The sequence below is a fragment of the Pelodiscus sinensis genome, chromosome 14, assembly GCF_052426305.1.
Source record: "Pelodiscus sinensis isolate ZL-2025 chromosome 14, ASM5242630v1, whole genome shotgun sequence".
Lineage (NCBI taxonomy): Eukaryota > Metazoa > Chordata > Testudines > Trionychidae > Pelodiscus > Pelodiscus sinensis.
The window spans coordinates 27,229,564-27,257,165 of NC_143065.1; the positions used below are offsets into that span (position 1 = coordinate 27,229,564).

At 46.2% G+C, this 27,602-nt stretch overlaps 1 protein-coding gene across 6 annotated transcripts in view; it reads left to right on the plus strand.

Annotated features, from left to right (window-relative positions):
• ADAMTSL3 (ADAMTS like 3) overlaps positions 1-27,602 on the plus strand; it is a 395,806-nt gene that overhangs the window by 72,550 nt on the left and 295,654 nt on the right. For all 6 annotated transcript variants that reach the window (XR_012895741.2, XM_006139251.5, XM_075897127.2 and 3 more), the window contains exon 3: positions 3,781-3,900. Coding sequence is in view for 5 of the 6 variants with exons in the window: in XM_006139251.5 (XP_006139313.3) it covers positions 3,781-3,900 (120 nt within the window). In the remaining variant the exon portion in view is untranslated. The remainder of the gene's footprint in view (positions 1-3,780; positions 3,901-27,602) is intronic.

The following is a 27,602-nucleotide window of genomic DNA, read 5'->3' on the forward strand; positions in this document are numbered from 1 at the left end:
GGGGAAGTCACAAGCCAGGACTGAGCTGGGCTGCTGGCCACCTGCTAAAAAATTTCCTGGCAAGTGGGAGTGGGGACTAGGAAATGCATGTAGTCTATAATATTAAGCTATAAGCTTTTGCTTATCTGTTAATCGATTAATTGACTACACTATTACATCCCTATTTTGGGGGGGACACTGTGATGAATGTGACCAGCTAACACAGGGGTGGGCAATAATTTTTGTCCAGGGCCACTTCAAAATTTTTTGAAGTAGCCCTGGGCCATTCCGGAAGGGACGGGGCCTAAATAGGAAGGGGTGGGGCTACTCCACTCCCAGACCATGATTGGTCTGGGGGTGGAGGAGCCCCTTTACCCCCCCTTCCCACTAGGCACCCATGTCCTGGAAGAGGCTTGGCATGCTTCCCCACCCTCAGGCCAATCAGGTCCTGGGACTGGGGGAGTGCCCGAACCCTCCTCCCGCCCTGTGAGGAGCACGCTGAAGTGCCATGGGCTACTCGCAGGGCTACTCGCAGAGCCAGGGCAGGGCGAAGGAAGCTTCACGCAGCTCCCCACACCCCCAGGCCCTGATTGGCCTGAGGGTGGAGGAGCACACAAAGCCTCCTCCCCTCTCCCCCCCGCCACACCCCTGTGAGCAGCGCGCAGTGCTTCCAAGCGCTGCGTGCTGCTCACAGGGTGGGAGGAGCGTTTGCACGCCCTCTGCCCCCAGACAGTTAAGGCCTGGGTGCGGTGGAGCGCCCAAAGCCTTCTCCATTCTGCTCCAATTAAGGCCTGGGGGCGGAGGCAGAGTGGAGAAGGCTTAGAGTGCTCCTCTGCCCCCAAGCCCTTATTGGCTTGGGGGCGGGGGAGCAGAAGAGCCTCTGCAAGTTGGAGCCACTTGCTTGGTGGGCTGGATCTGGCCCATGGAGACCCATTTGCCCACCCCATAGCTAACATCTACACCGTCATGGCTTGCCCTATTCAGGGCCAGCTCTAGGCACCAGCAAATCAAGCATGTGGTTGGGGCGGCACATTTCCAGGGGCTGCATTTCCAGGTAAGTAGCCACCCCTGGCAATGCCTGGCCCCACCGATTTTAAAGGGCTGCAGGAGCTCGGCTCTGGCTGCGTGTTCCTGGGAGTTGGCAGTGGGGCGTGGCGTGGCCAGGCTCCACCCCGCTGGCTCCAGTCCTGCTACGGTCCCAGCCCCCTTCGCTGGCGAGAGACCGCTCCTGCCCTGTGCCCCTCTGTCTCCGCGCCACCTGTTCCCTGCTCCCCGCACCCTGCTCCCCTGAACCCCGGTCCCCCTGCTCTCCCTGTTCCCTATGACTCTCTGGCTCTGCACTGCCCTTGCACCCTGCACCCAGCACCCAGCTCCCCCCAATCCCTGCACCCCTCTGGCTCTGTCCCCACTCTGCACCCCGCAGCCCCTTTTCACTGCACCCCTCTGGGTCTGTGCCCCCCATTCCCCGCACTGCCCCTGGACTCCGATCCTTCTGCCCCTCCCGTTCCCCACATCCCATTCCCGTGCCTCCCCTGCACCCCCCAATCCATGTGTCCCTCTGGCTCTGTGCCTCCCGTTTCCCTTGCCACTCCTCTACCCCCACACTGTTCCTGCACCTCTCTGGCTCTGTGCACCCCAGCACCCCAGTCCCCCTGCTTCTCCCGGTCCCTGTGCACCTCTGGCTCTGCACCTTCCATTCCCCACGGTGAACCCTGCTCCCCCTTTTCCCCACGCCCCTCTGGCTGGACAGGGCAGGGAAAAGTCTGTTGTGACCCAGCAGCGAGTTAAAGGGGAGGAGGAGGAGTTTACTTGAAGCGCCTTTGCCTTTATGGAAAAAAATAATTAAAATTATATTTGCTATTTATAGGGCAAAAATGCTGGGACAAAAATGAAAACAAAACAAAAAAAAAATCCATTGCAAAGTGCAAACGTGTAAAAGCCAATTAAAAAAAAGGTTGGGGGGTGGCCACTTTTTTTTTTGCGTGGGGCAGCAAAAAAACTAGAGCCGGCCCTTGCCCTGTTTACCTGAGATATGAAGCCCTGTTTAAAATCCTGTTTGCTAATGCAATTTATAGACATGCTGTTTTCAAACAATTTTTAGACATATGATTCCTTAATTTAGTTGTTTTAAATTAACTTAGCACTCCTGATACATGAGCCCAGGCAACTGTCATCCCCTCTTCACTGCTGAATGGGTTCATGGAAGGCATTGTCTGGCCATACTGGAATAAGGAAAGGAGACATTGACATGGGTTTAATCAGGCTGCAACATTATTAGTAGATGCCTGGAACTACCTGATAGCTAACCATGTACGGTGCAGGGCTGTTACCATTTCTCTCTCTTTTTCTGTCCCAGTCCTTCCAGCAAATCTATTGCCAGGACCTTATCATCCACTCCTGCCTCATGGGAGAAGTAAGAGGGGCTATAAGAATAGGGGGTGGCTCCCTCCTGTATCAGTCATAGGAGCCCCAACTGCCCCCCATTTGAACCTTATAACAAACACCTCTTTTAAAGTCCTTTTCCAAGCCATTTAACCAGTCACTGTACATCTTTCCTCTGTGGTACATGCACTGGACTTTCCTCCTACACTTAAATAATGAGTTGCAACATATATGGGCTACTCTATATATGCCATGCATTTAAAAAAAACATCCTGAAACCTACTGTGGAGAAGGTGGAAAAAAAACCCAGCTGCACCCAAGCCAAGATGTTGGTAAGGGAAAAATTCCTTTCTAGCCCCCCTAAATAGGGATAGTTAGTGTAATGTCCACAGCAGGTGTTGGCCCAACCTAGTATTTTACTACTGAAAAAATGGGAGGGAGGTGGGTCCTGCCTCACTCTGGAACCTTCCCCATCCTGATCTGTGTTCTCTTAAAACCTGGCATTCCCAGGTGATGAGTCAGTGACTCATTGCCCCTTTTTACAGCAGTTTTTGTTCTCCCCACCCCAGCCATAAAGCACAGTTGCCTTCATTCAACCAGGCCAGAAACCCTCTCACCCATCACTTAAAGGTGCAAGTGGTCATGGTCATACGGAAGGGAGAAAAGACATCAACATGGGTTTAATAAGGCTACAAATTTATTATTAAATGTCTGAGACTACCTGGCAGCTAACAGCGTAGGTGCAAGTAACCTGCATCTTTATTCCATAATTACTTGGGGCAGAGGGCTTTTACCAGCCCTGCCCCTCCCTGTTCCATCCCTGTTCCATCCCTGTCCCTCCAGCAAATGCTTTGCTGGGACCACATCTGTGGTGAGGGGCTTATACTTGCTCCTCCTGTAGCAGTGCAGGGCAGTCAGTAGCAATGTACTGTTCTTCATACCATTTTGCTAATGATGGGGTCACTGCTATGAGACAGTGTGCATTGCTATGAGACCAGTTCCAATCTTCAGCCTCTTTGTAAGGGGTCATGTCTCTCTCCCATTCAGTCCAGAGAATTAGTGTTCAAGTTGTGTGGAACATTTTTGAATGTTGTAGACCATTATTATATGCTGAATGCATGTTTCTGATAGATCATTAAGGTTATTTTCCCTATAATTGATACTTCCTTTTCAAATCAACAGCCCAAAATCAAGCAGGTAGCAACTATTGGCCTGTTTGTAACATTCTCATCACATATGCTCTAGACCAAATGTTCAAAATCCTGTGCACAAAATTGTGCATAAAATACATCACATAATTTTCTCATATGTAGGCATACAGTCACTATAATTGTGCTTGCAATTGTGTGCATGTAGTGTTTGAAAATCGTGTCACTTGTCACCAGAACACATAAAGTGACCTCTTTTAATTTCTTACAGAGCAGAGCAGAGCAGGCGCAAGGTGCATACTTCTTGCCTGAGTTTGCACTTTCTCCACAGGGGAGTTTTCTTGAAGATACAACAGGAGAACAATTCCTCACTTATCGCTATGATGATCAGGTCAGTGTGGTGTATGTAAAAACTATAGAGCTTTGTCATATTCACCCCAATGAGACACTAGGAATTGTTTGCATTTTCTTGTGAAACAAATCAGTATTTTCTGTTGCCTTCAAATGGTGCATCGGGTTGGAGTACAATGACTCAAATGGTAACACATTAAACAAGAAACAAAATTAGAGCCAGTGATGAGTAGTTGGAGAAATAATAAAACAACACTTATGGAAATGTCTTACAGAGTTTAATAGAGAGGGACTCTCTAATGTTCTGAGGCTATTTAATAGGTTTCCATAGAAAGTGCTCTAAAATACATAAAACCAATAACCATTTGTATCCTTTTTGTGGGTCATTTGTACTATCTGAAAGAATTCTATAGCAGAGAAGGCTGGTATCTATTGATATATTTAAAAAACTTATAGAAATAATATTCTATTTAACATCTATATGACTTTTTCACAGGGAAAACTAGTTTGTGTGTTAATGGTTTACACTTGTTCAGCATATAGATAACACGTGATTTTTCATAGCACCTTGACTTAGTGACAGATATCTCAGTTATTCTAAGGCTATTGTAGAGCCAACATTAGAACTCCAAAGTTTTTTACTTCTGGTTCTGTGTTTAGTCACTCAAAGCTTGTTGCCACTATTCACAGGTCACTTTAAATCAGAAATATTTATTATTTAGAAAATCTATTTTTATAAGGAACAATTAGTGAATGAGGATTAGTGAATTCTTAGGAAATATTGTATGAAGAGTGAAAGAAGAACTGTTTTCCAAATGACCAAAAGAAATGAATTAACATTATGTGCTGAATAATATTAGAATATGAAGTATTGTATCTCATACATTGTTTACTTGGTATTTTGTATTTCTAGCTTTAGAGGTCAATGACCTAACTTGTATTTAAAGTGAATTGCAACGAAACAGAGAGAACTTCATAGTGGATAAAGCAGATTACCTGGAAAGTAACAAACTTTGTATCTTAGTTTAAAAAAAAGTAATGTTTTTTCCAAACCTTATAGATAAATTATATTAAATATGGAATACACATATACATGTACAGGAAGTGACATGAAAGAAACCCTGTTAATCTTGGCAAAAGATCTAAAGTAAATCTAGGAAGTGTGTGGCATGCTGTGGAAATTTACTCATAACACAATGTATTCCAGAAGCCCATTGAGCTCCACATCCAAACTGAGTTGCATCTGTAACAGTACACTTCTTAACGTGAGCAAAATCGGAAGATTTTTTAGGAAATAATGCATGTAAAGTGAAAGAAGAACAGTTTTTGCTCTCCAATCAGGATATGTGGAATACAATTGATTGCCAGTTTTCTTTTGCTGTTTAACCTCTGACTCTAGGGCAAAGACTGAAGTGGGCTTTGTAGCCTCCTCTTGCCTAAAACTATGTATCTGCTCAAGAAGAGAAAAGAGAATAATTTAGAATTTGAAAACATGCCGAAGTACTGAAATTATTTGAATACTTTTGAAATATATGTATAGTAATTCATATTTCTGTTACCCTAGAGGCTTTTGACTGATCTGTAGAGAAGGTACTTAGATGAGAGATCCCCTGGACTAAACACCTGGGAAAGCAATAACTTATGGAATAGTAAAACACAGCTGCAGCACAGGCTGCATTTAATGACAAACTTGTAAAAACCCCAATAAGGATTATACTCTTTTGATCAAAATAGCTTTCATTGAATGGAGCAATATTTAGAGAAGAAGACAATAAATCCAAATGTAATCAAGCAAGTCAGAGACTTTGAATCAGTCACAGTATAAGGTGAAATACTATAGCTGATTTCGGAAAATGCCAGTTCCAAAGCCCGTTGGAGTTGGTGGAAAGATTGCTATTAACTTCAGTGTGGTCTGTATCAAATCCTGCATGTGAATGACCTGAGTAGTTCTTCTACAGACATCATGTAGTTCTGGAGCTTGCTTGTAGGAAAAGAGCTTGTTTTTAGAATTAGTCTGATGCTATACTACTTACAGCTCCTCCCAAAAAATGAGAATTAGTCATAATGAAAATAACTTTGGATTCCTGGAACTCTTAAAATAGTAGATCTACAAATGAAAAGCATAAAAGTAAATACAAACAAATAAGAGTACTGTTGCTTTAGAATGGAAATTAAGTCATATGAGTTTTTTTAGGTAATATCAAACTGTGGAATGCAAACAGTAATTGCGATAAGTAAGTCTCCTGTGAGTGAATTAAAAAGTCTTTCATGATTGGGAACATTCTTTGGCTGAATTGGTTGGTGATATTAATCAAAGAATTTATAATAATTAAAGCTACTTTTACTATTGCTTGTAAAAGTATAGACACCTGATATGAGATAAATGATACAACACACACACACACGCATACATTTTCCCCTATGTCTGTTGGTACACAGAAATCTTGAAAGTATTAATTCTCCATATTTCATTTTGGAATGGAAGAAACTCTAAAGCAGAATATGAAATTTGTTACAAGGTAACTCTCTGAATTCTCTTGACTAGTTCCTCAGCTGGTATAAATCAGCATCAATCAATAGAAATACCCTAGCATAGCATCTGAACCATGATTATCTTGGTCAGATTCTTCATATTGGTTACATTGTTGCCAAACTTCAGGAGCACCATTTCCCACTTTTCCCAGCTATCTACGAAATAGTCTGTATCTTGACTTGTATTTATTTTACATGGTTTTAATGTTTAAAAAACACAGAAATTTCAACATTCAGTTGTTTCATCATCATCATCATCATCATCATCATCATCATCATCCAAGATTAGTTTCCTTATGTTCTCCGAACACAGGAATGTTTTAAAAAAGTTTTCTTTGGCTGTTTTGTGTGATATTTTTCAAACAATGAGCCAGTTTAATCTGGACCATTCATTCCTTTGTTAGTAAGTAATCTTGGTAAAATAGAGCTGTTACTTAAATATTCAATAGTATTTGCTATCTTAAAATACAAGCTTAAAGCAAGAATTAATGGGAACACATTGTACTCTATTCTAGTCTGACAGAATTACTTATGGGTATGCAACATAGTACGTTTTGTTCTGGTTTGGTCTGGCAAGAGTGTGCTTGAATTTTTCTACAAGATTACACTAAACCTTTCACATGTTGGGTTGCTGTGATTATACTAAGGAATTATAGGTGAATGAAGTATTTTTGTTAGATGGCTTCTAAAATCACTGTTATATACTGTATATTTGTCTTAGAAAAACCAAGTGATCAATCTATGATTGCAGAAGAAACTTTGTAAGGCCTGCCTTTGTAAGATAATTTTGTGACTATAAAAATATGTAACAGTTTCTAGAACATTTTCTCTTCAGGGGAAAAATGGAAACAGTAAACTAAAACAGGTACATTCAAGGGTTCCCCAAAAGCAGAAACTAGCTCAAACATAGGAGGGTGCATTTAATAATAGCTCCTGGAATGTTAAATAAGCTACACATTGCATTTATACACCATGTACCATAGTTATAAAATTCTGTTGAATCAATGTCATATAAATCTAACTTAGTATGAAATACATTTTGATATGTGGCCAAGATTTTGCTTATTCTGAGATATGCCAGACCAGAAAGAAAACTTTACTTCTTGCCCCTCACTCTCAATCTGCTTTAAAAATACAACAACCCCACATCCCATTTTGAGATGCTAACTGTATTTTGCCACAAGGAATAATTTACTTTGCTGTTTTGTTTTTGGCTTCTCAACTTTTAATCAATTACATGGAAATAATTTTTTTTCCAAAATACTAGTAGTACTGGAAAGTTTTCTTAAATGAAATGAAGAAATAAATGTTCTTGTTTTTTGATACTGGAGGTATTGCTTCCAAGTATTAAAATTAATCCTTTTGATAGACCACCATCAAAAGGCGGCAGTGAGCACTTGGTTGGTGAAAAATTGTTTGAAGCACCTTCCCACTTTGGTTGGCAGGAGAAGACAGATTTTGAATAAAAAAGGTATCTTCTCTTGTTAAGTGAAAAAAGGCTTCGCCTTTAGTGGATGTTGCATCTTAGTGTTATATCTGTCATTTTAAACTCCTAGCAAGATATCGTGATTTTTGGCATCAGATGGGGAGCTAAACTGTCAAATCTTAGCAAGGAAATAGTGTTTCTAAACAAATCTTTTAAAACTTTAAGAAGAAAGGGTGGTAAATTTTACATTCTTGAGAAATCACTCAGTGAGAACTTTAATATACTGGTAATGTAAGTCTGCACTTGAAGTGTTGAGGTGAGATGGACACCAATGTGTTTGTTCCAGTGTGTTGCAATATACTAGCTCGGGGGCAGGTAAGATATGGCTTGTGGGATGGATCTGGCCCACCAAGCCTTTGAATCTGGCCCACGGCATGGCACACGCCACCCATCTGGGATCCTCAGGCATGCAGCAGTCCCAAGCTGCTCAAAGCAGCTGGCTGCTCCATGTGTCTCTGCGCCACATGCCAGAGGGATGGGTAGAGATTTTGCGCGCTGCCCCTGCTTCTAGCATAATCTTTCATCTTCTATTGTTCTAGCCAATGGGAGCTGAGAGATTGGGCTGGGGCAGTGTGTGAATCCTTCTTCTCTCCCCCTCCTTGTGTGGCACAGAGAGGCAAAAGGAGCAGCCAGTTGCTTTGAGTGGTCTGGGGCTGTGGCAGGCAGGGAGTTGCCTGAGGGGTCCTCCTGGGCTGCTGGCTGGGAGCCAACTAAGAAAATGCCTCCCAGCCGCAGCCTACCTCTAACATCCCTCCCCCTCTGGCATCCCAACTTGCTGCCCTAGGTGACCATCCAAACCCTCTGCATTCCCTCACTTCCCCAGGTCACAATTCTCTCCTAGATCCTGCATCTCCTATAATCCTCCCCCAGGCCAGAATCCTCTCCTGCACCCATACCTCCTCCGAAGCCTTGCATCCCAATCCCCTGTCCCAGGTCACAACCCCCTCCTTTGCCCAAATTCCCTCTCAGACCCCCACACTCTCTCTTGCAACCCAGTCCCCTATCTTGAGCTTCCTTCTGCACCCAACAGCTGTCTCAATCCCCACACTCCTCCATAGAAGAGTGCAGCCCTTGACCACTTAAAATCTTTGAGTGGCCCCCCATAAAAAATTATTGCCCACCTCTGTACTAGCTGATGTAGTTATGGTAATAGCTAGACTTCTTCTGGTTTTGCCAGCAAAAGAAATCTGCCATAGGGTACAGGTCAAACTAGGGAGATGAAAATAAGCCTGTGTATGCCTGGTCCTTCAAGAGGACCCATGTCCTAGCTGTCTTGTAAAATAAAACTTTAGGAAGGTTATGAAGAAAAAGGCCCAAAAAAACCCATGCAACTCAGGACCTGGAGGATCTCAAGGATATTAAGAGAAGCTCCTTTTAGTCTTCTAAGTACGCACAGTAAAAGCTTTGTTGTCCAGTGTGTTGGGAGAATGAGGGGGGGGCCAATTAATCAAATATTCTGGTTAACTAAGAATTAAATTTTACCATTGGAATACTGGGGTAAAAAAAATTAGAACAGAATAAAGTGAATAAAGTACAAATTGATATAAAGGTTCTCACTAATCCAATAGTAGTACTGCACTGCTTTAGATGTATGCAGAACTTTACCTGTATACCATAGGATATGTAATGATACTACATATCACTGTTGGCAGTGAATGGCATACACACATGTTCCTAAACATGCATTTAATACTAACATTATTTTGAACAGAGGGGAGCCGACAGTGTCTGCGGGCCCCTGGGCAGGGTGGGATGAGGCCTGGCTCCGTATTCCTGGAAGGGATGGAGCTGGAGCAGCAAGACTTCAGCACCACCCAGAACATGGCACATCCTCCCCCTAATCCCTCAGAGCCACATAGAGTATGTGGTGCTCTCTCAACAATTTAAAGGGTCCAGAGATCCAGCTACCGCCACTCTCCTTTGAATGATTGGGTCCTGGGGCAACTGTCCCCTTTGCCCCACTCCCTGTTGGTGGGCTTGACTGAACATAATTTAATCTTTGATCATTCAGAAGGCACTTGAGGATCGTACAATGCCTCAGGGTCATCATTGTCAATATCCATTATCACTGAACATATAGAAAGTGTAGGAGATTGAGCTGAATCTGGTATGACCCTGTGACAAACCCTGGAAACTGCTTTTTTGAATAAATCCGTGATTTCAGCTTGCTTATCTTCTGCCTCTTTTGTGTCAAAGCAGAGTGCAGAATGTTGCAATTGTGGTATGTGCTGGGCAGTGTACTAGTCTCTGTTACTAGTCTGAAGATTTATATAGGGAAATATCAGAAATAATGGGCTTTCTGTTTGATGATGTACCAGATAACACAGCTTTTACTATAACTAAGTTAAGGTTCTTGTAATAACACAGTGCTCTTAAGTTGAAGAACTCACTAGTAAAACACAGAAAACAATGTGATAGGTCTCATTTGCAGTGGGGTAAATTAGAAAAACTTCATTAGAGTTATTCTGGATTTTCACAGATGTAACCAAGATCAGAATGTGAGATCTGTGACCACAGCTTGTTCAATAAGCATAAGTATATAGTTTGAAGCTAACTATATACCTTTTGATTTTCATATGAAATGTAAGGAACTGATGTAAAACCTTGCCAGCTCTTACTTCCAATGTGTCCATTGGCAGTTAGCAACATATTTACTGTGTAATGTACAACATATATTGTATGCATTATTTATGTAGCTGTGCATCCCAAAATAGTAAAGAGATGAGATGGATGAGTTAGTATCTTTTATTGGACTAACTTCTGTTGGTGAGACAAATTTTTGAGCTTACATTAAAGTTCTTCTTGTCTGGAAAACTTACTCAAAGTGTCACAGGTAAACAGATTAGTTAGCATCCCTAGTTAACACATGTTTTATGGTAAAGTGGCCTGTTATAACTCTTACCATCATTAATAGGGGAAATGAAGAAGGGTGTGTTAGAAGGTCATATATTGTAATAAACCAAAAATCCAGTGTCTCTGGTCCATGGTTTTTAGTGTCTAGCAAAATTATGAATTTAAGCTCTTACCTATCTGTAGTGTTGTCATTTCCCTATGTGAGTTCATTCAAGAGTATAGTAATTGTCTGGCTTCATTCATGTAATTGCTACTGGGAGCATTTAGACTGCTGGATGAAGTATACCATATGTTTGTGATAGGCATGAATAAGATTCAGGGAGGTGTGTCATAGTGGGGATTGATCATGGTAGCAGTGAAGATATGAAAAGTGAAAAACTTCCTAACTGCCAGGCTGTTTAAACACTGGAATAAATTGCCTAGGGAAGTTGTGGAATCTCCATCCCTGGAGATATTTAAGAGCAGGTTAGATAGACATCTGTCAGGGACAGTCTAGACGGTACTGGGTCCTGCCATGAGGGCAGGGGACTGGACTCAATGAACTCTCGAGGTCCCTTCCAGTTTAGTGTTATATGATATGTCTGTAGATTTGCATCTGTTCTTCTGGCAGGATCTAGTGCCACTTTGAGTTGTCTGTGCGGTGCTTGCATCTGATGAGGTTGAGGATTTGTTTAAAGGTCAGAGATTTAGAAAATATTTTTTTCCAGGATGGAGTACCCACTAAGTATGGGTTGCAGTTGTTTGATACCTGGTATGGGTTCCAGTTTGGGGTTATAGGTCAGAACTAAGGGTGTGCAGTTCGAAGGGGTTTGATTTCTGTACTGAAGCAGTTTGTCTAAGGGTATTTGTGTGGCTCACTCTGTGATGTAATGTGCTTCTCTGGTCGAGTGTCCTTGCTTAGTGAAGGCAGTTTTGAGAGTATAAATGTGTATATCCTGGACTTTCTTCTAAGAGCATATTCTGCGGTAGCTGACTGCCTTGCTGTAGATAATCAATCGGTTGATTTGTTTGGGGGTGGTTACTGGATCTCTGAGGATAGGTGTGGTGATCTGTGGGTTTCTTGTCTGTGGGTTGAATTGTTGAAGCTCATTGTGGTGTCCAGGAAGTTGATGCTGGTGTGGCAGTGTTCCAGAAAGTGTTTGAGTGGATAGTGGTTGCTGAAGTTGTGGTGGAAATATATGAGGGAGTTGTCTGTTCAGATGATGAAAAATTCTTCAATGTATCCCAGATATATAATTGGTTTCCTGGTGCATTTGTCCAGACATTTTTCTTCAAGGTGGCTTATGAAGATGTTGGCATATTGATGGCTTTTCAGACTTCAAAGGGAGTTTAATAAGGTCATATGTTTTTAAAGCTGTGTAAAGATGGAAGCATGAATAGGTGTTTTGTTGTTTGTGAAATTTAATTAAGGATGATGTTAGGTACTCATTTATATTGACTTCTCTTTTCCCTTTCATTTGCTTTCTGTCTTTTTAGGTTTGTTTTCTGTTTGTTGGTCTCTAATGTTTCTGTGAATTTAAAGAAAATCATTTAAATATTCAAATAAAGAAATTTAGTTCCTTAATCAGCTGAAGTGTATTTTTTATTTGGAGAGTCAGGAGTTGAGGATGGGAGGCAGCAATGAAGGATTAATGAAAATCACTTCCAGTTCCAGGCAGATCTTGTCTCACAAGTTGATTATAATATAAATTAAACATTATAGCCATGTTTGAAATGTTAGATGTGTTTACGTTTGTTTAGGCTGACTGGGTTGGCTGCATTTCAGTTAACCACTTATGGGTAGTCTATAGATAGCAGTAGTCATATATCCTTTGCATAATATATTGAGCTAAATACTATTTTAACAAATGTTAGTTCTTTTTGACAAAGTGGATTGGTATCTCCTTAAGTACTGACTAATGTGTTTAGGTTCAGGGGTTTTGTTGTACAGTTTATACTATAACTGCCACATATGGTAGATAAAGATTTGGTTTGGTTTTGTTCATGTTACTTAGGCTTGGCAGAATTCAACTGTAATTTTTAAAATGCTGATAGATTATATTGATTGTTTTTAAGCATTTATTAATTTTAAATTTTTACAGCAACAGGAAGCTAAAGGGGATCACAAGGGAGAAATTACAAACCTAGTCTCACTGTAGAAAAAGATCTGGACAGTTAGACCCTTAAGGGTGGAAGCCAGTGGGCCTCTGCACAGGTCTCTTTGCAAGAGCAGTGCTGTAATATGGCATTTGAAGATTATCATGTAATTTGATAAGGAACACCACCCTCTGCCTGTTTGAAAATACAGCTATCCAGTTATAAACGATATTACTTAAAGTTTGGTTAGTTAAACACTTGCCACAAATAGCAAATAAGAGTTTGGTCCTTTTCCCATTGAAGTCAGTTTTGGGTCAGAAACTTAATCTTATTGTGGTTGAGATAATTCTGTGTACCCAGCTAGTGGGGGAGGTACAGCATGAAGCAGCCAGAGCTGATCTTGTATTAACTTTGTCCAGGTGCTTCCCAGAAAGGGCTTGTTTGGAAAGGAAGAAGCAAGAGCAAGGCTTTTTGTAACAATTCTTGGATGCTGAAAGGGTTCATTGGGTCTCTGAGGCTGGTCCAATTTGCACAAGGGACTTACTGACTCCAGCTGATTCCAGGATTCCCCAGGGGCGGGGGGAAGGAGGAAGAGTGAGGGTCACAAATGTTAGTTTTTTCCCATATGCCGTACCTTGAACTTGGCTGAGAACATGTGGGATGTAACCCAGGATTGGGTCATTGACTTCCACAAGAATATGATCAGGCCCTAAGATGAGAAGAAGCATTTTAGTTTTGACCAGGCCCACCGATTGAGGGGGAGGGAAAAGGGGAGAACTGCCCTGGAGCTCCACAATTCTAAAGGGCCCAGGACTCCCAGCTGCCTCTTCTGCAGTAGCAGAGGCACCTGGAGTCCTACACCTTTTTAAATCACTACTGGAGTGCCATGAGATGCTCTCCTGGCAGGCCTAAGGACTGGGGGGTAGGGGAGCAGCACAGTGAGCTCCAGGTGATGCTGTGGGCTGGCTGCCCCCACCCCTTCTAGGAGCATTGAGCCAATTTCCCCCACCCCCACCTTTCCCAGGGTCCTGGCATGGCTGTCAGCTCCTCCTGGTTATGACAGATTTTGAGACAAATTTTACCTTATTTTTAATAGTGTGTAAAGGGTCCCCCAGTCAATGGGTGGGGCACTGCTGACTCCCTGGCGTGCCTACAAATCTGTGAGGCACGCCTCGGCCTCACTGTTGGCCGAGCAACAGTTTGTGAGGCCCAGCCCTGGGTCAGGGTGGGCGGACAGACGGGGGTTAACACAAATAGTCAGTAGTTCACAATTTAAGGCGCAGCCCTGGGTCACGGCGACAAGTGTCTATTACCAGTGGTTCAGCGGTTAAAGCTCTGGCTGGGTCCCAGCGGGGCAGGAGGTTGGGTCTCCTCACTCCAGGAGAGCCGACAAGTGCAGGGGGTTTTGCCCCACAGGGGGAACCTGCCACCCAAAGGGAGAGGTGGTGGGGGGATGCAGGCCCACCCACTCTACTGCCTCCCGGCCCAGGGCCCTAATAGCGGCAGCCTTGCAGCCACTGGGTGGGGGGATCCAGGCTGTTACACACCGACAAGGTTGAGGGTCAGCGGGGTTTGAGGCTGCAACATGCTGCCCACCCAACTTCCATGCCCTTAGCCACCCGGAGGTCGGCTGTCCCTGGGTTGCTTTCCAACCTCCCTGTGGGCCTATTAGTTTCTGATGATGCTCTAGGGGGTCCTCAGGTGACAGAGGGGCTAGCAGGGTATCCATGGGCTCTGGGTCAGGCAGGGGTCCAGGTGGGTCGGCTCAGTCGTTGGTGCCTGGCGAGAGTCCTGGAGGGGTCAGCATGGGTTCAGGCAGCGGCCAGTGTGTCAGCAGTCCGGGCCAGGGCTCTAGGATTGGCAGGGGTCCAGGTAGCCCAACCCAGTCCTTTGGCCAGGGGCAGTGCTTGACTCGGCTGCCCAGCTCTGACTGAGCCTGTGGCTGTTATACTCCTAGACCCGCCTCCTGGCTTCCTGTGGGTGGGTTAGGTGTGGCTGGACCCGCCCACCAAAGGATCGTAGAGGGTGCTTCCTCTTCCGGGTCAGCGGGTGGCCATGTTGCTGTCCCAGGCTCATTACATAGGGTGAACACAATCTAAATATTAAAACATATTTGTTTCTTATATTTTTGTCCATTTTAGTATTTTCCTTGTTTTGTTAAAATTTATTGTTGAAAATATAATTATTTCTGAGTTGTATTTGAGGTCTAATTTTTTTTCAAAGTATGTTTGTTTTGTGTGTGGTATTCATGTGTGTACCTCTCTCTCTTTTGCCCTGTCTCTCCATATGGATTGATCCTGCAGATCCGTACTCATGCAAGTAATCGTACTGAAAAACATGAGTATCAAAGTACATGCGTGTGCATATATACGGACTATTCTCATAAGTAGGATTTATAGTAAGATGGAACCTTCATTTCTTGTCTTTCTGTTTATCTCTCCATCCTCCTCTGTTTACTATATACTTTTACTTATTTTTTCCAGGTTCAGGGAGTGATAACTCACAAATTGTTTTAAATTCCTTGTGGTATTTTTAGATTGGTGTGTTAATTTTCTAAGAGCTCCTAGAAAATGGTTCACAGGAAAATAAATCCATCCTGAAATTTTTTGTTTCTGTTGTAATCAATTATTAGCAGAGAAAATATCTGTTCTTCTTCGGGGATGTCCCCGCGGGTGCTCCACTATGGGTGCTGGGCTTGCCCCAGCGCCGCAGATGGAAGCTTGTGATGAACAGTGTTCAGCTAGACCGCACATGTGCTGCGGGCTCGCGATTTTTCGTGCTCTTTTGTGTCTCGCACAGTCCGGCCCCCTGCCAGTTCCTCTTCACTGCCTCAGGCTGCAGACACTTGGAACCGCGCTCCTTACCTCACTCACTGAACTAGACTCCTTCTGGTTCCCCCTTGTAAATACAATCCTATTTCCTCTTTTCCCTTGTTTTTTCTTATTATTTAAAAAAAAAAAAAGAAAGAAAGAAAGAACTACCGGGAGTAAGAACAGAATCTGCGTATTGCTCTTACCTCCCACCTCTCAGCGGTTCTCCTGTCCGCTCCATTGTATATTGTTGCGTTCACCTGAAAAAAAACCCCCACAAGTAAAGAAAAAGAAAAAAGAGACCAAGACAACAGAACAGAGACATTATCACTAAATTAACAACATTTAAACAACTAGCCATATCTCTGCCGGCAAAATGTCTGCGACCGGCTTTAAAAAATGTGGCTCCTGCTGGGAGGCAATGCCAGCCTCCAACGGCCATTCGGAGTGCATCCGTTGCCTGGGGGTATCTCACATCCCCCAGAAGTGTACCCATTGCACAAGACTCATCTCCAGGGCTGGAAAAGATAGAGAGAGGCGCCTGCAGACGCTGCCCTTTGACAAAACCCTGCAGCCACAGCAAGCTGACTCTGATCAGCAGCCACACAAACGCCAGGCTTCCTCCCCCACTACGGGACTCCAAAAGAAGGCAAGGCTGTCCCCACGAGATCCCTGTCAGCTGCCTTTAATGGCAGGGAAAACCAGGCAGGCACACCTGGGATGTCTGACAATGTAAAGCCAGTCCCCCTGCCTCAGTGGCTCCAAAGCCTAAGCGGCCATGGGAGGCTTCTCAAATGCTGGCTTCCCAGGCAGCACCAGCTCAGTTGCTTCTCTTGACTCCGGTGCAGAGCGCAGAGCTGGCTCCGAGAGCAGCCTCGGACCTGACCATCACGGCACTGGCGCCAGCACCACCTCCGAGTCACCGCATGGTGCCGGACTACATGGCGCCAACCTGTTCCGCTACCAGCGCGGCGCCGATTGCTCCTGCTCTTGAGCTGCCAGAGCAGAGCAATCCAGCGGCTAGTGCTTCAGTGCATGCCGCCAGACAACCACTGCAGAGCCCTGCTCCTCTCCTATCTCCGCACCGCAGCTGCTCTCACTCCCGCCTCCTATCCCCGGCACCATCCTCTCCTCTGCCGGCGCTGCGATCTCCATGCCGGTCCACTCACTGGCATGGGTCTCCCCATGCTTCTTCCAGACTGCCTTCTCCGTTTCTAGCTGCTGCATCTTCTCATCGCAGGCACTACTACAGGCAGCTCTCTGTTTCTCCTGCTTCCTCCAGGGCATCAGACATCTGCTCCTGTTTTCCCTGCTCCCCGTACCACTATCGATATTACACCTGCTCTAACTACCATGATGACCGTTCACCACGACATGGCACACACTACCGCAGCGACCACTACTCCCAAGATTCTCGCGGCGGGTATTCTTGCCGATCACAATCCGCCTTTGACTACACTCCATGCAGGCGCACTCTCCAACTCCAACTCCCCTTACTCCTCCGCACCATTCTCCATAACCATCTCACCATCCATTAGAGCCGGAATATACCCCTTTGCGGATCAACCATCAGGGACTTCCATCCCAGACTCGTCCCGCCAGATGAGGCAGTCACACAAGGTGACAGCTCTCCACCAGATTACCTTAGTCAGTTCCAAGAGTTGTTTAAGCGAGTAGCTATCACACAAGAGATCCCGCTGCAGGAACTCAAGGAGAAGCAACACTAACTTTTCAGGAATCTCCAACCGCAGCATAGGTCAGCCTGGCCATTCCTCTCGGTGAGAGCATCCTGGAACTGGCTGATAAAGTGTGGCATGCTCTAGCGTCGGCTCTTCCGACCAACAAATGGGCCGACAGGAAATATTTTGTACCACCAAAGAGTATGGAATTCCTCTTTGCCCATCCACAACCTAACTCTCTAGTAGTCGACGCAGCTCAACAGAGGGCTAGAGTAGATAGCGTCCTACACGAGATTTTCCAGTATTGGCGTACTCTCCGAGTGGACCTCTTTGCAACTGCTGCCAATACAAAATGCTGCAAGTACTGCACCAGGGCAGGCCTAGGCCATGCATCCCTGGGGGACGCCTTCCTTACGACTTGGCGCGGAACCCTCCTCTATGCATTGTCCCCCATACCTCTGGTCCCCAAAGTCCTCCAGAAGCTGAAGGCGGACAGGGCAACGCTAATCCTCATAGCCCTGGACTGGCCTCACCAGCACTGGTTTCCCTTCCTCCACCATCTCTCTGCGCAGTCACCGATCTGCCTCTCCACAATCTCCTCACACAAGACCGAGGATGCCTGAAACACCCCCAGATAGGAACCATGCTGTTAGGTTCAGGGTTTGTAACTGGCTGACTCCATTCAAATCCCTCTGCTCTGTTCCACTCCAACACGTCCTAGTACACAGTAGACGACAAACTACGAGAAAAACTTACCTTCACAAGTGGTGCAGATTCTCCTCCTGGTGTACCTTGAACCACCACGATCCGATACATCCATCAGTCCCCTCCGTACTGGACTACGTGTTGCACCTAAAGGACAAAGGCCTCGCATTAGCCTCCATCAGGGTATACCTCGCAGCTATATCAGCATTCACATCACGATAGATGATGTTTCTGACTTGCCCATCCTACTACTAAGATTTCTCAAGGGCCTTGCCAACATGGCCCCACCGCACAACCCAGTCCCACCGGTATGGAGCCTGGATGTAGTCCTCGACACCCTAATGAGGCCGCCGTTCGAGCCTCTGGCGACTGTATCCTTGCATTTCCTTACTTTGAAAACTGTTTTCCTGCTTGCCATAACATCGGCACGCAGAGTGAGCGAGCTTTCCGCCATGATGGCCACGCCACCATATACAGTTTTCCGTAAGGAGGGAGTAGTCTTGAGACTACTCTTCATACCCAAAATCGTCTCCCATTTCCATGTCAACATCCTGCCAGCCTTTTTCCCGAAGCCCCATGCCTCACCACAAGAAGCGGCCCTACACTCCTTAGACACCCGGAGGGCCTTAGCATTCTACATAGATCACACTAAACCTTTCAGGCGTACGGACCACTTATTCGTCTCCCTGGCACAGAGGTTGAAGGGTCAACGCCTGTCTTCCCAGAGGATTTCCAATCTCGTAACCTCATGCATAACGCAATCTTACACAGTGAAAAGCTTACCCCTGCCATCCCAACCACGTGTCCACTCCACTAGAGCCATGGCCCCATCTACAGCGTTCCATAGAGGGGTATCCCTGAAGGACATCTGCAGGACGGCGACCTGGTCCTCACATGAGATCTTCACCAAACACTATTCTGTTTCTCTAGTCACTCGTTCAGATAGGGCATTGGCGACTGCGGTGTTCTCAACAGTGGATAAATATGGACTCCTTGCCCTCCTTCCATTCTGGCAACTACTGCTGTGCAGTCACTCATAGTGGAGCACCCGTGAGGACATCCTCAAAGAAGAAAGCGAAGTTACTGACCTTTGGTGCAGTAACTGTCGTTCTTCGAGGTGGTGTCCCCGCAGGTGCTCCACTACCTGCCCTCCTCCCTGCTTCAGAGTCCTCTCTCTCTCTCTCTCTCTCTCTCTCTCTCTCTCTCGGAGTCTCGAGGAGGGCACCGAAGGTGAGTAACTTCGTTTTTTTAAATTAACAGTGTATATATCAGACCTTTTATGTGACATCTTTGGAGAAAAATGAAGAGAGTGAAATGTAAAAATTGTTAAACCCACTTTAGCATTTCACAGAAGTAGTATTTTCAGGTTTGTACAAGGTAATTAGTAATTTTTTACACACTGATGCCCAAGCATCCCCTTCAATTGGCTCACATACTTATCCAAGAATGTTGATATTGATAAAGGTTTAGCGTTTACCTTCTAAATTAAGACTCTAAAAATGACTGGAGCTAGCCAAAGAGATTTCTTGCTTAAGCAGCTCTGATGCACCATTCTCATCTATCTCTGAGAGTTCATTGAAATACAGTAGAGCAGGGATGCTTCTAATTCAGAAAAGAGATTAGTTCAAGTACTACAGGAAGTGTAACCTTTGGAGTGGTTATTACAAGAGGGTTTTTAAAAAATCATTCAGATGCCTCGGGCAGTACAGGTTTTTTGGTGTGTGTGTGTTTTGTTTTTTTTTTTTTTCCCCAAAACAGATGGTGTGCCCAGAAATGGCCTTCTACTTGGATGGAACATGGGGTTGGATGTGAAGTAACTTTCTTGGAAACTTTTTCATTTTAGTGGCTGCGGTTATTTTAGGACTTGAGCTAGCTAATAAAAGGGTCTCAGAAGGGTAGTTGTGTTAGCGGGTATTGCAAAAACAACGAGGAGTCTGGTGGCACTTTACTGACTAACTGATTTATTAGGGCATAAGCTTTCATGGGTAAAACCCACTTCATCATAAAAGTTTGAATGGAAATTACAGAGGCAGGGATATATATAAGAACAAAAAAATAAAAGGGTACCTATCAAGTGTAGGACCGCTGTTAATGAGGCTAATCAAGTCATGGTGAATGGATCTCATTCACAGCATTTGGTGTGGAGATGTGAATATTGAGAGAGGGGAAATTGCCTTTCTAGTGTGTTAATCAGTTAAGATCCTTTAGTCCCGTGGTCCCCAACACGGTGCCCGCGGGTGCCATGGCGCCCGCGGGGGCATTTGCATGTGCCCGCCAGGTGCTCAGGGCTGGCCTGGCCCCAGGCACATGGCGCGGTGGTTGCGGGGAGCGTTGGCCCCGGGCGCGCGGCGCTTGCGAGGGGGGGGGGGAGCGCCGGCCCCGGGCGCGCGGCGCTTGCGGGGGGGGGGGGGAGGAGCGCCGGCCCTGGGCACGTGGCTATGGGGGGGCCCCGGCCAACCCCCCGGGCGCGTGGCTATGGGGGGCCCTGGCCAACCCCCCGGGCGCGTGGCTATGGGGGGGCCCCGGCCCCCCCCGGGCAAGCGGCTATGGGGGGAGGGCCGCCCCGGGCATGCGGCTATGGGGGGGGCGCCCCTGGGCGCGCAAGTGTCCCCGCCCCCTGGCGCCCGGCGGGCGAACGGCCACGCCCCCTGGCGCCCGACAACCTCAAAAGGTTGGGGACCACTGCTTTAGTCAATCATAAATTGATTGTATTGCATTTCCAAATGAACAGTTCAACTATCACCCTTTATAATTGGATTTTACAGTTCTTTTGTAGAAGACTGGCTGCTTAAAAATCCATTAGTTAGGGCATGTCTAAACAGCAAAGTTATTTCAGAATAATGGCCATTATTCTGAAATAACTATGCGTGCGTCTACATAGAAGCAGCATTATTTCAAAATAATTTTGAAATAACGGATGGTTTATTTCGGCATTGGTAAACCTCATTCTATGAGGAATAATGTCTCTTCCGAAATAGCTATTTCAAAATAGGGGCTGTGTAGCTAGGGTAGCTGCAGTTATTTCAAAATTTAGGAGTCTCCAGCCCTTCCCAAAGTGCCCTGCTGGCCACTCTGTCCACACTCAGTCAAATTCTACAGTCCACTTTTCCCCTGGAGCCCTTAAAACTGCAGCCTCAGGGGAAAGGGCTTGTGGGAGACAGGAGGCCCTGACTGCCCTGAGCCACCTTGCAGCAGCCACAGCTTCCCTTTGGGCGACATGAGCCAGTCTGCAGCTCCCCCCCAGGCCCCAACTGCTCCCAGGGAGCAGTCAGATGGGGTGTGTCTAGACTACATGGTTCCGTCGATGGAGACATGTAGATGAGTTTACTAGACATAGCAAAATGAAGCGTGAAACGAGGCTTACAGGATCTGATGACAAAGGGTTCTGGGGTCGGCTGATCCCTGTCTAGACTACCGCGCTGTGCCAACAATCAGATGATCGGCACAGTGTGTGGCCATTTTGATGTAAATGAAGCAACGATTATTTAAATCGCTGCTTCATTTTGCTATGCCTACTAAGCTCATCTACATGGCTCCGTCGACCCATGGCTCCCAGGTGCCTGCCCAGGGCCGAAAGAGACATGCACCTTCCTGGTCTAGTGCAGAGATCCTGGACCTTATTGAGGTTTGGAGGGACGAGACCAACCTCCAGGATCTCTGCACCAGATTAGGAAGGCTGATGTCTATAGCCACATGGCCGGTAGCCTGGCCATCAAGGGGCACATCCGTACCCAGGAGCAGGTGCAGATGAAAGTCAAAGAGCTGTGCCCGGCATATGCCAGTACCAGGGAGGGCAGCTCCTACTCTGGGGCAGAACCCCACAGCTGCCCATACTACGAGGACCTGGACCGCATCCTGGGGGCAGGGCAGTCCCTTCACTCCCCCCCCCCCCCCGGTTGTGGACTTGGGGCTCAAGATGCCTGTTGTCGTCCTCCCACGGGACAGAGACTAGGAGGAGGAGTAGCCGGACAACACCAGCTTGATGACCATCCTAATCCTAGAGCTGGTAACTCATGCTGTGAATGTGTCCCATGCATCATCTGAAGCCAGGAAAGGCACATCATGTGAGTGCCATGATGGTCCCTTCACAGAGGGGTTAGAGGTGGAGGGCGGCAAGGCGTAGCTGGGCACTCGTCACTTAGTCCATAAAGCCTGAGGATCGCACAGCAGCCTGTGCATGTGGGAGCACATGCCGCACCACTCCTGTCCACACTGCCCCAGAAGGCTGCCACAGAGGACCGTTGTGCTATTGGCCACAGGGTGTCTGGAGGCCTGCCATACTTATGACACAGGATGGGACACCCTCTCTGCACAAATCACCTCTAGAAGAAGGCTGGGGACACACACACACACACACACACTCACTCAGCAATCCCGCACATGGGCATGCTCACCTTCCTGCAGCAGCATTACGTTTTCTATACATAGTTCAGTCAGTTTTTCGTTAGTCGTAGTATAGTTCTAGTTACTTCATTATATTAAAAATCCCCCCAAAACAGGTTTTTCTGTGTTAAACATTCCTATAAAAAATGAAAGAACACAAAAAAAGTAAGTTAGTCTGGTTATCTGCTATCAGGCAGCAGTGACTGGCTCCTTAACCATGCTGGGTTCACCTGGGTTTAAAACATGTCACATGCTGGGAGCCCATGCCAGCCACGCAGACTATATTAAATGTCTGGGTGAATCTCATGTGCCTCAAAAATACACGCACTGTGCAAAACTTATAGCGAGAGCGTGGTGTGATGGAGAAATGAGGCTCAGGAAGTTCTTATTTCATAAAGCCCTGTAGCCCGCACATTCAGACTCGTTGAGAAAAGAGAAATGGAGAGCTTCTCCTCCTACAGCTGCTCCTGTTCATATAAGAGCTTCACCAGCCCACTCTTTACCACTGGCCTCCACAAGTACAATAAGTACTGGAGAGAAGCTGGGAACATCTGGCACCGTGAAACCGCTTAAAATGGGCCATCTGCGGCACTGGTAGCTACAGTACCGACAAAATGATCAGCACCGCCAACCTTGACAATGCAAGCTGTTGTACAATCTTCATCAATAACATCAGGATTGCACATAACAATCCAGTTGACACCGGACCAATGAATGCAGACATTGGCATCGATCCATGCAGTACAAATGCTGACAACGAGTATGGTGCAGACACCGGCACTGACACAACCAGTGCAGACATTGGCACCGACGAATTCTGCACCATTATTGACACATGAATGTTTGGCACCAAAGAAGGCAACTCAAAAATCCCACAGACCATGGGATCCGAGCCCGGAACCACTTATTTTTTTGCCTGTTCCATCATCACCATCACCTTCACTTCATTCACTACTAACAATCAGTCTCTCTCATGTGGCAAAACAACCATACCAGAGATACACCTCCTTATCATCTCTTCCATCCTCGAGGGGTTCCTTTAGATCACTCCACTCTCCAACTTTTTCTTCTCGTACTTACTGTCTTGAACGCGAATTGAGTGCTGGTTCACTATGATACCACTCTTCCAACAGACAGGAGTATTGACACAATAGCCATTCATACTGCTACGGCTACTCCTCACATTGGTCACCTTGATATTACCGTCGAAGACATGGCGTACCATCCATCCTGCTGCCGGGAACACCCGCCCATGCTGGGAACACCCGCCCTGCACCGCATGGACTGGAGCCTATAACGTCCTCTTCAAAACCCCAGCCAGTACACCAGTATTTTGAACCTGAGGAGGGACAGATTTCTGAGAAGGAGGAACAACAGAAAGATGTCTTGCCAAGAGACCAATCCTCCTCATCTCCAGATGAGGCAGTTATCCCCAGTGACCAATTACCACCGAATGTCCTCAGACAATTTCAGGAGTTTTTTAAGAGGATGGCTGCCAGCCAAGAAATACAGCTCACCGAGGACCAAGAAAAACACCATCACGTTCTTAAAAATCTCCAATCCTGTCAGCGTGCAAAAATAGCCATACCTATAGATGAGGCTATTATGGAGGCTGCTGACGAGATATGGCAGACTCTGGCACCAATAACCCTAACTAACAAGCGGGGAGATAAAAGCGCAGAATTTCTCTTCTCGCACCCGCAATCAAATTATTTAGTAGCGGAGGCAGCTCAACAGAGGTCAAAGCTTCTTCACTATAAAAACAATTCGGTGGATAAAGAGAGTTGTCAGCCTTGACAACTTTGGGCATAAGATGTACTCGTCAACCCTGCTCCTTAGAATAGCTAATTATGTGGCATTACTCTCTAACCATAATTTTGATAATTATACTAAACTTGCTTCTCTCATTGAACACTTACCAGCCTCGAAAAGACCTATACTGAAAGCAGTTGTACAAGAGGGGAATGCTTCATCAAGAACCTCTCTCCAGATAGCCTTGGATGTAGCTGACACAGCAGCCCGGGCCACAACAACTTCTGGGGTCATGAGAAGAGCCTCCTGGCTTCAGGCTGCTGTAATTCCTTGGGAACTGCAGACAAAAGTGGAAGACTTCCCTTTCAATAAAGAAAGATATATTCTCAGGGAAGACAGATGAGGTCTTACATTGCAGTAAGCAGGGCTCGACAAATAATGGCGAGTAGATTACTACCTGGAAGAGCCCATGCAGAGCAATCTGCGCATGTGCAGAGCGATCTGCGCATGCGCAGAGCTCAGAACCGCATGGCTGGCAAGCTCTGGCAGTAAGGATTCAAGAACCACCCTTCGTACCTCGGGTATACACCCCACTGTATCGACATAGACGATATGTACTATGTAAATGGCACTGAGGCTTTTCATATTCCAGATATTAGCAAAGGGATTTGATCAGTCCAGATCCAGGCAGCGACCACAGAAGCAATTACCTCAACCAAACAACCATAACCCCAGCCAGCATACGAACAAACAGCGGGTTTGACTTCCAGGTTGATTGCTTGCAAGAACTTCCCTTGTTCGGTCACCATGCTCAGTCTACTCCAATCTTCCACCATTGGCTGAGACCATACTACCATCATTGGGCTGCCATCACATCAAATCGCTGGGTTCTATAGATCATATCATCAGGCTACACCATACCCTTCCTAACCCTACCTCCCACCACCCCACCATCCCCGTCCCTCTTCAGGGACCCTTCTCATGAGGATCTACTCAAAACGGAGGTCCTCCATCTCTTAGACATCGGAGTAGTAGAGAAGGCGCCCAAAGAGTTCAATGGCAGGGCTTTCTATTCCCTCTACTTTCTCACAACAAAAAAGACAGGTGTATGGAGACCTATCCTAGATCTTTGCAAATTGAATCGATACCTACGGAAGTAATGATTCAAGATGGTGACCCTAGCATCAATTATTCCAACATTGAAACAAGGAGACTGGTTTGTGGATGTTGACCTACAAGATGCCTATTTTCATGTTACCATACATCTGGCACACAGACAGTTTCTACTTTTTGTGGTCGGATCGGAGCACTATCAATACTGTGTGCTGCCCTTCGGCCTGTCATCAGCACCCAGAATGTTTTCCAAGGCACTCGCTGTCGTAGCGGCATACTTACGTTGCCAATGAGTTATGATTTTTCTCTATCTAGACGACTGTCTAATAAAAGGGCCATCAAAGGTGGACACTCTATATATGATATCCATGACCAGATGCACATTCAATTTCTTAGGCCTCATTCTCAAAGAACAGAGGTCAACGCTTCTGCCTACAAAAACCTTAGAGTTCATTGGAGCCCTTCTAGATTCAACCACAGCAAAGGCGTACCTACCATTGCAACTATTCCGAGCAATCTAAGACCTTGTTTTTACCCTCACAAACAGCCCAGAGTTTCAATATTTATTTGTCTTCAGCTCATGGGGAATATGGAAGCTACTACTTACGTGGTTGCTCTTGCAAGGCTTCACTTTCACTGTCTTCAGCTTTGTCTCGCTTCCATTTACTCTCACAGGAAACAGGACATACGCAGACAAGTGTCCCTACCTGCGGATGTCATAACATCTCTGAAGTGGTAGACCAAGCCAAACAATTTACTGGCGGGCATCCCATTCCACTGGGACCAACCTACCACACAGATTACTACCAATGCCTCCCTCATGGGATGGGGAGCTCATATGGGAGACATATCCATACAAGGTCTATGGAAGACCAAGGAATCTTGTATGCACATCAACTTATTGGAACTCAGAGCAGTTGCAAATGCAGACATTTTCTGCTGCACATCCGATGAACCATAGTGAGGATACTTACCGACAGCATCTCCACAATGTATTATATAAATCAACAGCGGGGGTGCTCGTTCTAGCTCTCTGTGCAGCGAAACGGTTTGACTATGGAACTGGTGCTCCCATAATGCAGTTACCCTGACAGTTTCCTACTTACTGGGAGTCAACAATGTGTTAGCAGACTCACTCAGCAGACAGTTTGCACCAGACCATGAATGGGAGCTCCACCAACATGTCCTCCAGCCGATTTTCGATCTCTGGGGTCGTCCACACACAGACCTCTTCGCCAAATACAAAATGCCAGCAATATTGTTCCAGGGCTGGCACAGATCACGGATCTTAGGGGGACACCTTTCTCCTCCACTGGTGGAGCCCCCTCTTCTATGCTTTTTGTCCTACACCACTCATTCCCAGGGTTCTCGAGAAGATCGACAGAGATGGCGCAACAGTGATTCTGATAGTCCCATTCTGGGCATGACAAATGTGGTTCTCTTAACTTTATTGGATGTCTCCTCAGTCACCTGCTCATGTATCCCGATCTCCTAACCCAGAACAATGGGACTCTAATTCATCCTCAACCCCATACGTTACGGTTGACAGCCTGGCTCGTAATTGGTTCCAAGAACACGAACTCCAGTGTTCGCATAAAGTGAGAAATGTTTTATTGCATAGTAAAAAAGGGATTGCATTCTTTATTTCCAAGCTCTCAGAAGCTGCCATGTTACCTGTTAATACTGTAATACAGTAAACTTCCGATAATCCGGCACCTTTAGGACCCAGGGGGTACCGGATTATCAGATATGCCGGGCTATCGGAAGGGGGGGCTATGAGGGGTCTGGGGTGGGGTGGGGGGGATGCCATCCCAGACCCCTCATAGCCCCCCCCTTCCGATAGTCCGGCTCTGCCCCAGGCATCCCTGATTCAGCCACTGCTGGTCAGTTTCAGCAGCGGCTGAATCGGGGACGCCTGCAGCAGAGCAGCTGGAGTGCTGCCGGGTTGGTCAGGTAGTGCCAACCCTTGGCGCTGTGAGACCAACCTGACAGCACCCCAGCTGCTCTTGGGGATGCCTGGGGCAGAGCAGCTGGGGTGCTGCCGGGTTGGTCCCGCAGCGCCGTTCCTCGGCGCTACTGGACCAACCCGACAGCACCCCAGCTGCTCTGCCCCAGGTGTCCCCAAGTCAGCCGCTGCTGATACTGATCAGAGGCTGACTCCAGGAAGCCCGAGGCAGAGCTGCTGTGCCCCGGGCTTCCTGGAGTCAGCCGCTGGTCAGTTTCAATATCAGCTGAATCGGGATGCCTATTGTTTAACAGTTGCCGAGAGAGAGAATCAAAAAGTCTCTTCCTGAGCAAAGGAAAATATTAGAATGTACTGTTTCCCTGCAGAGATTGTAAAGGGACCCATTCA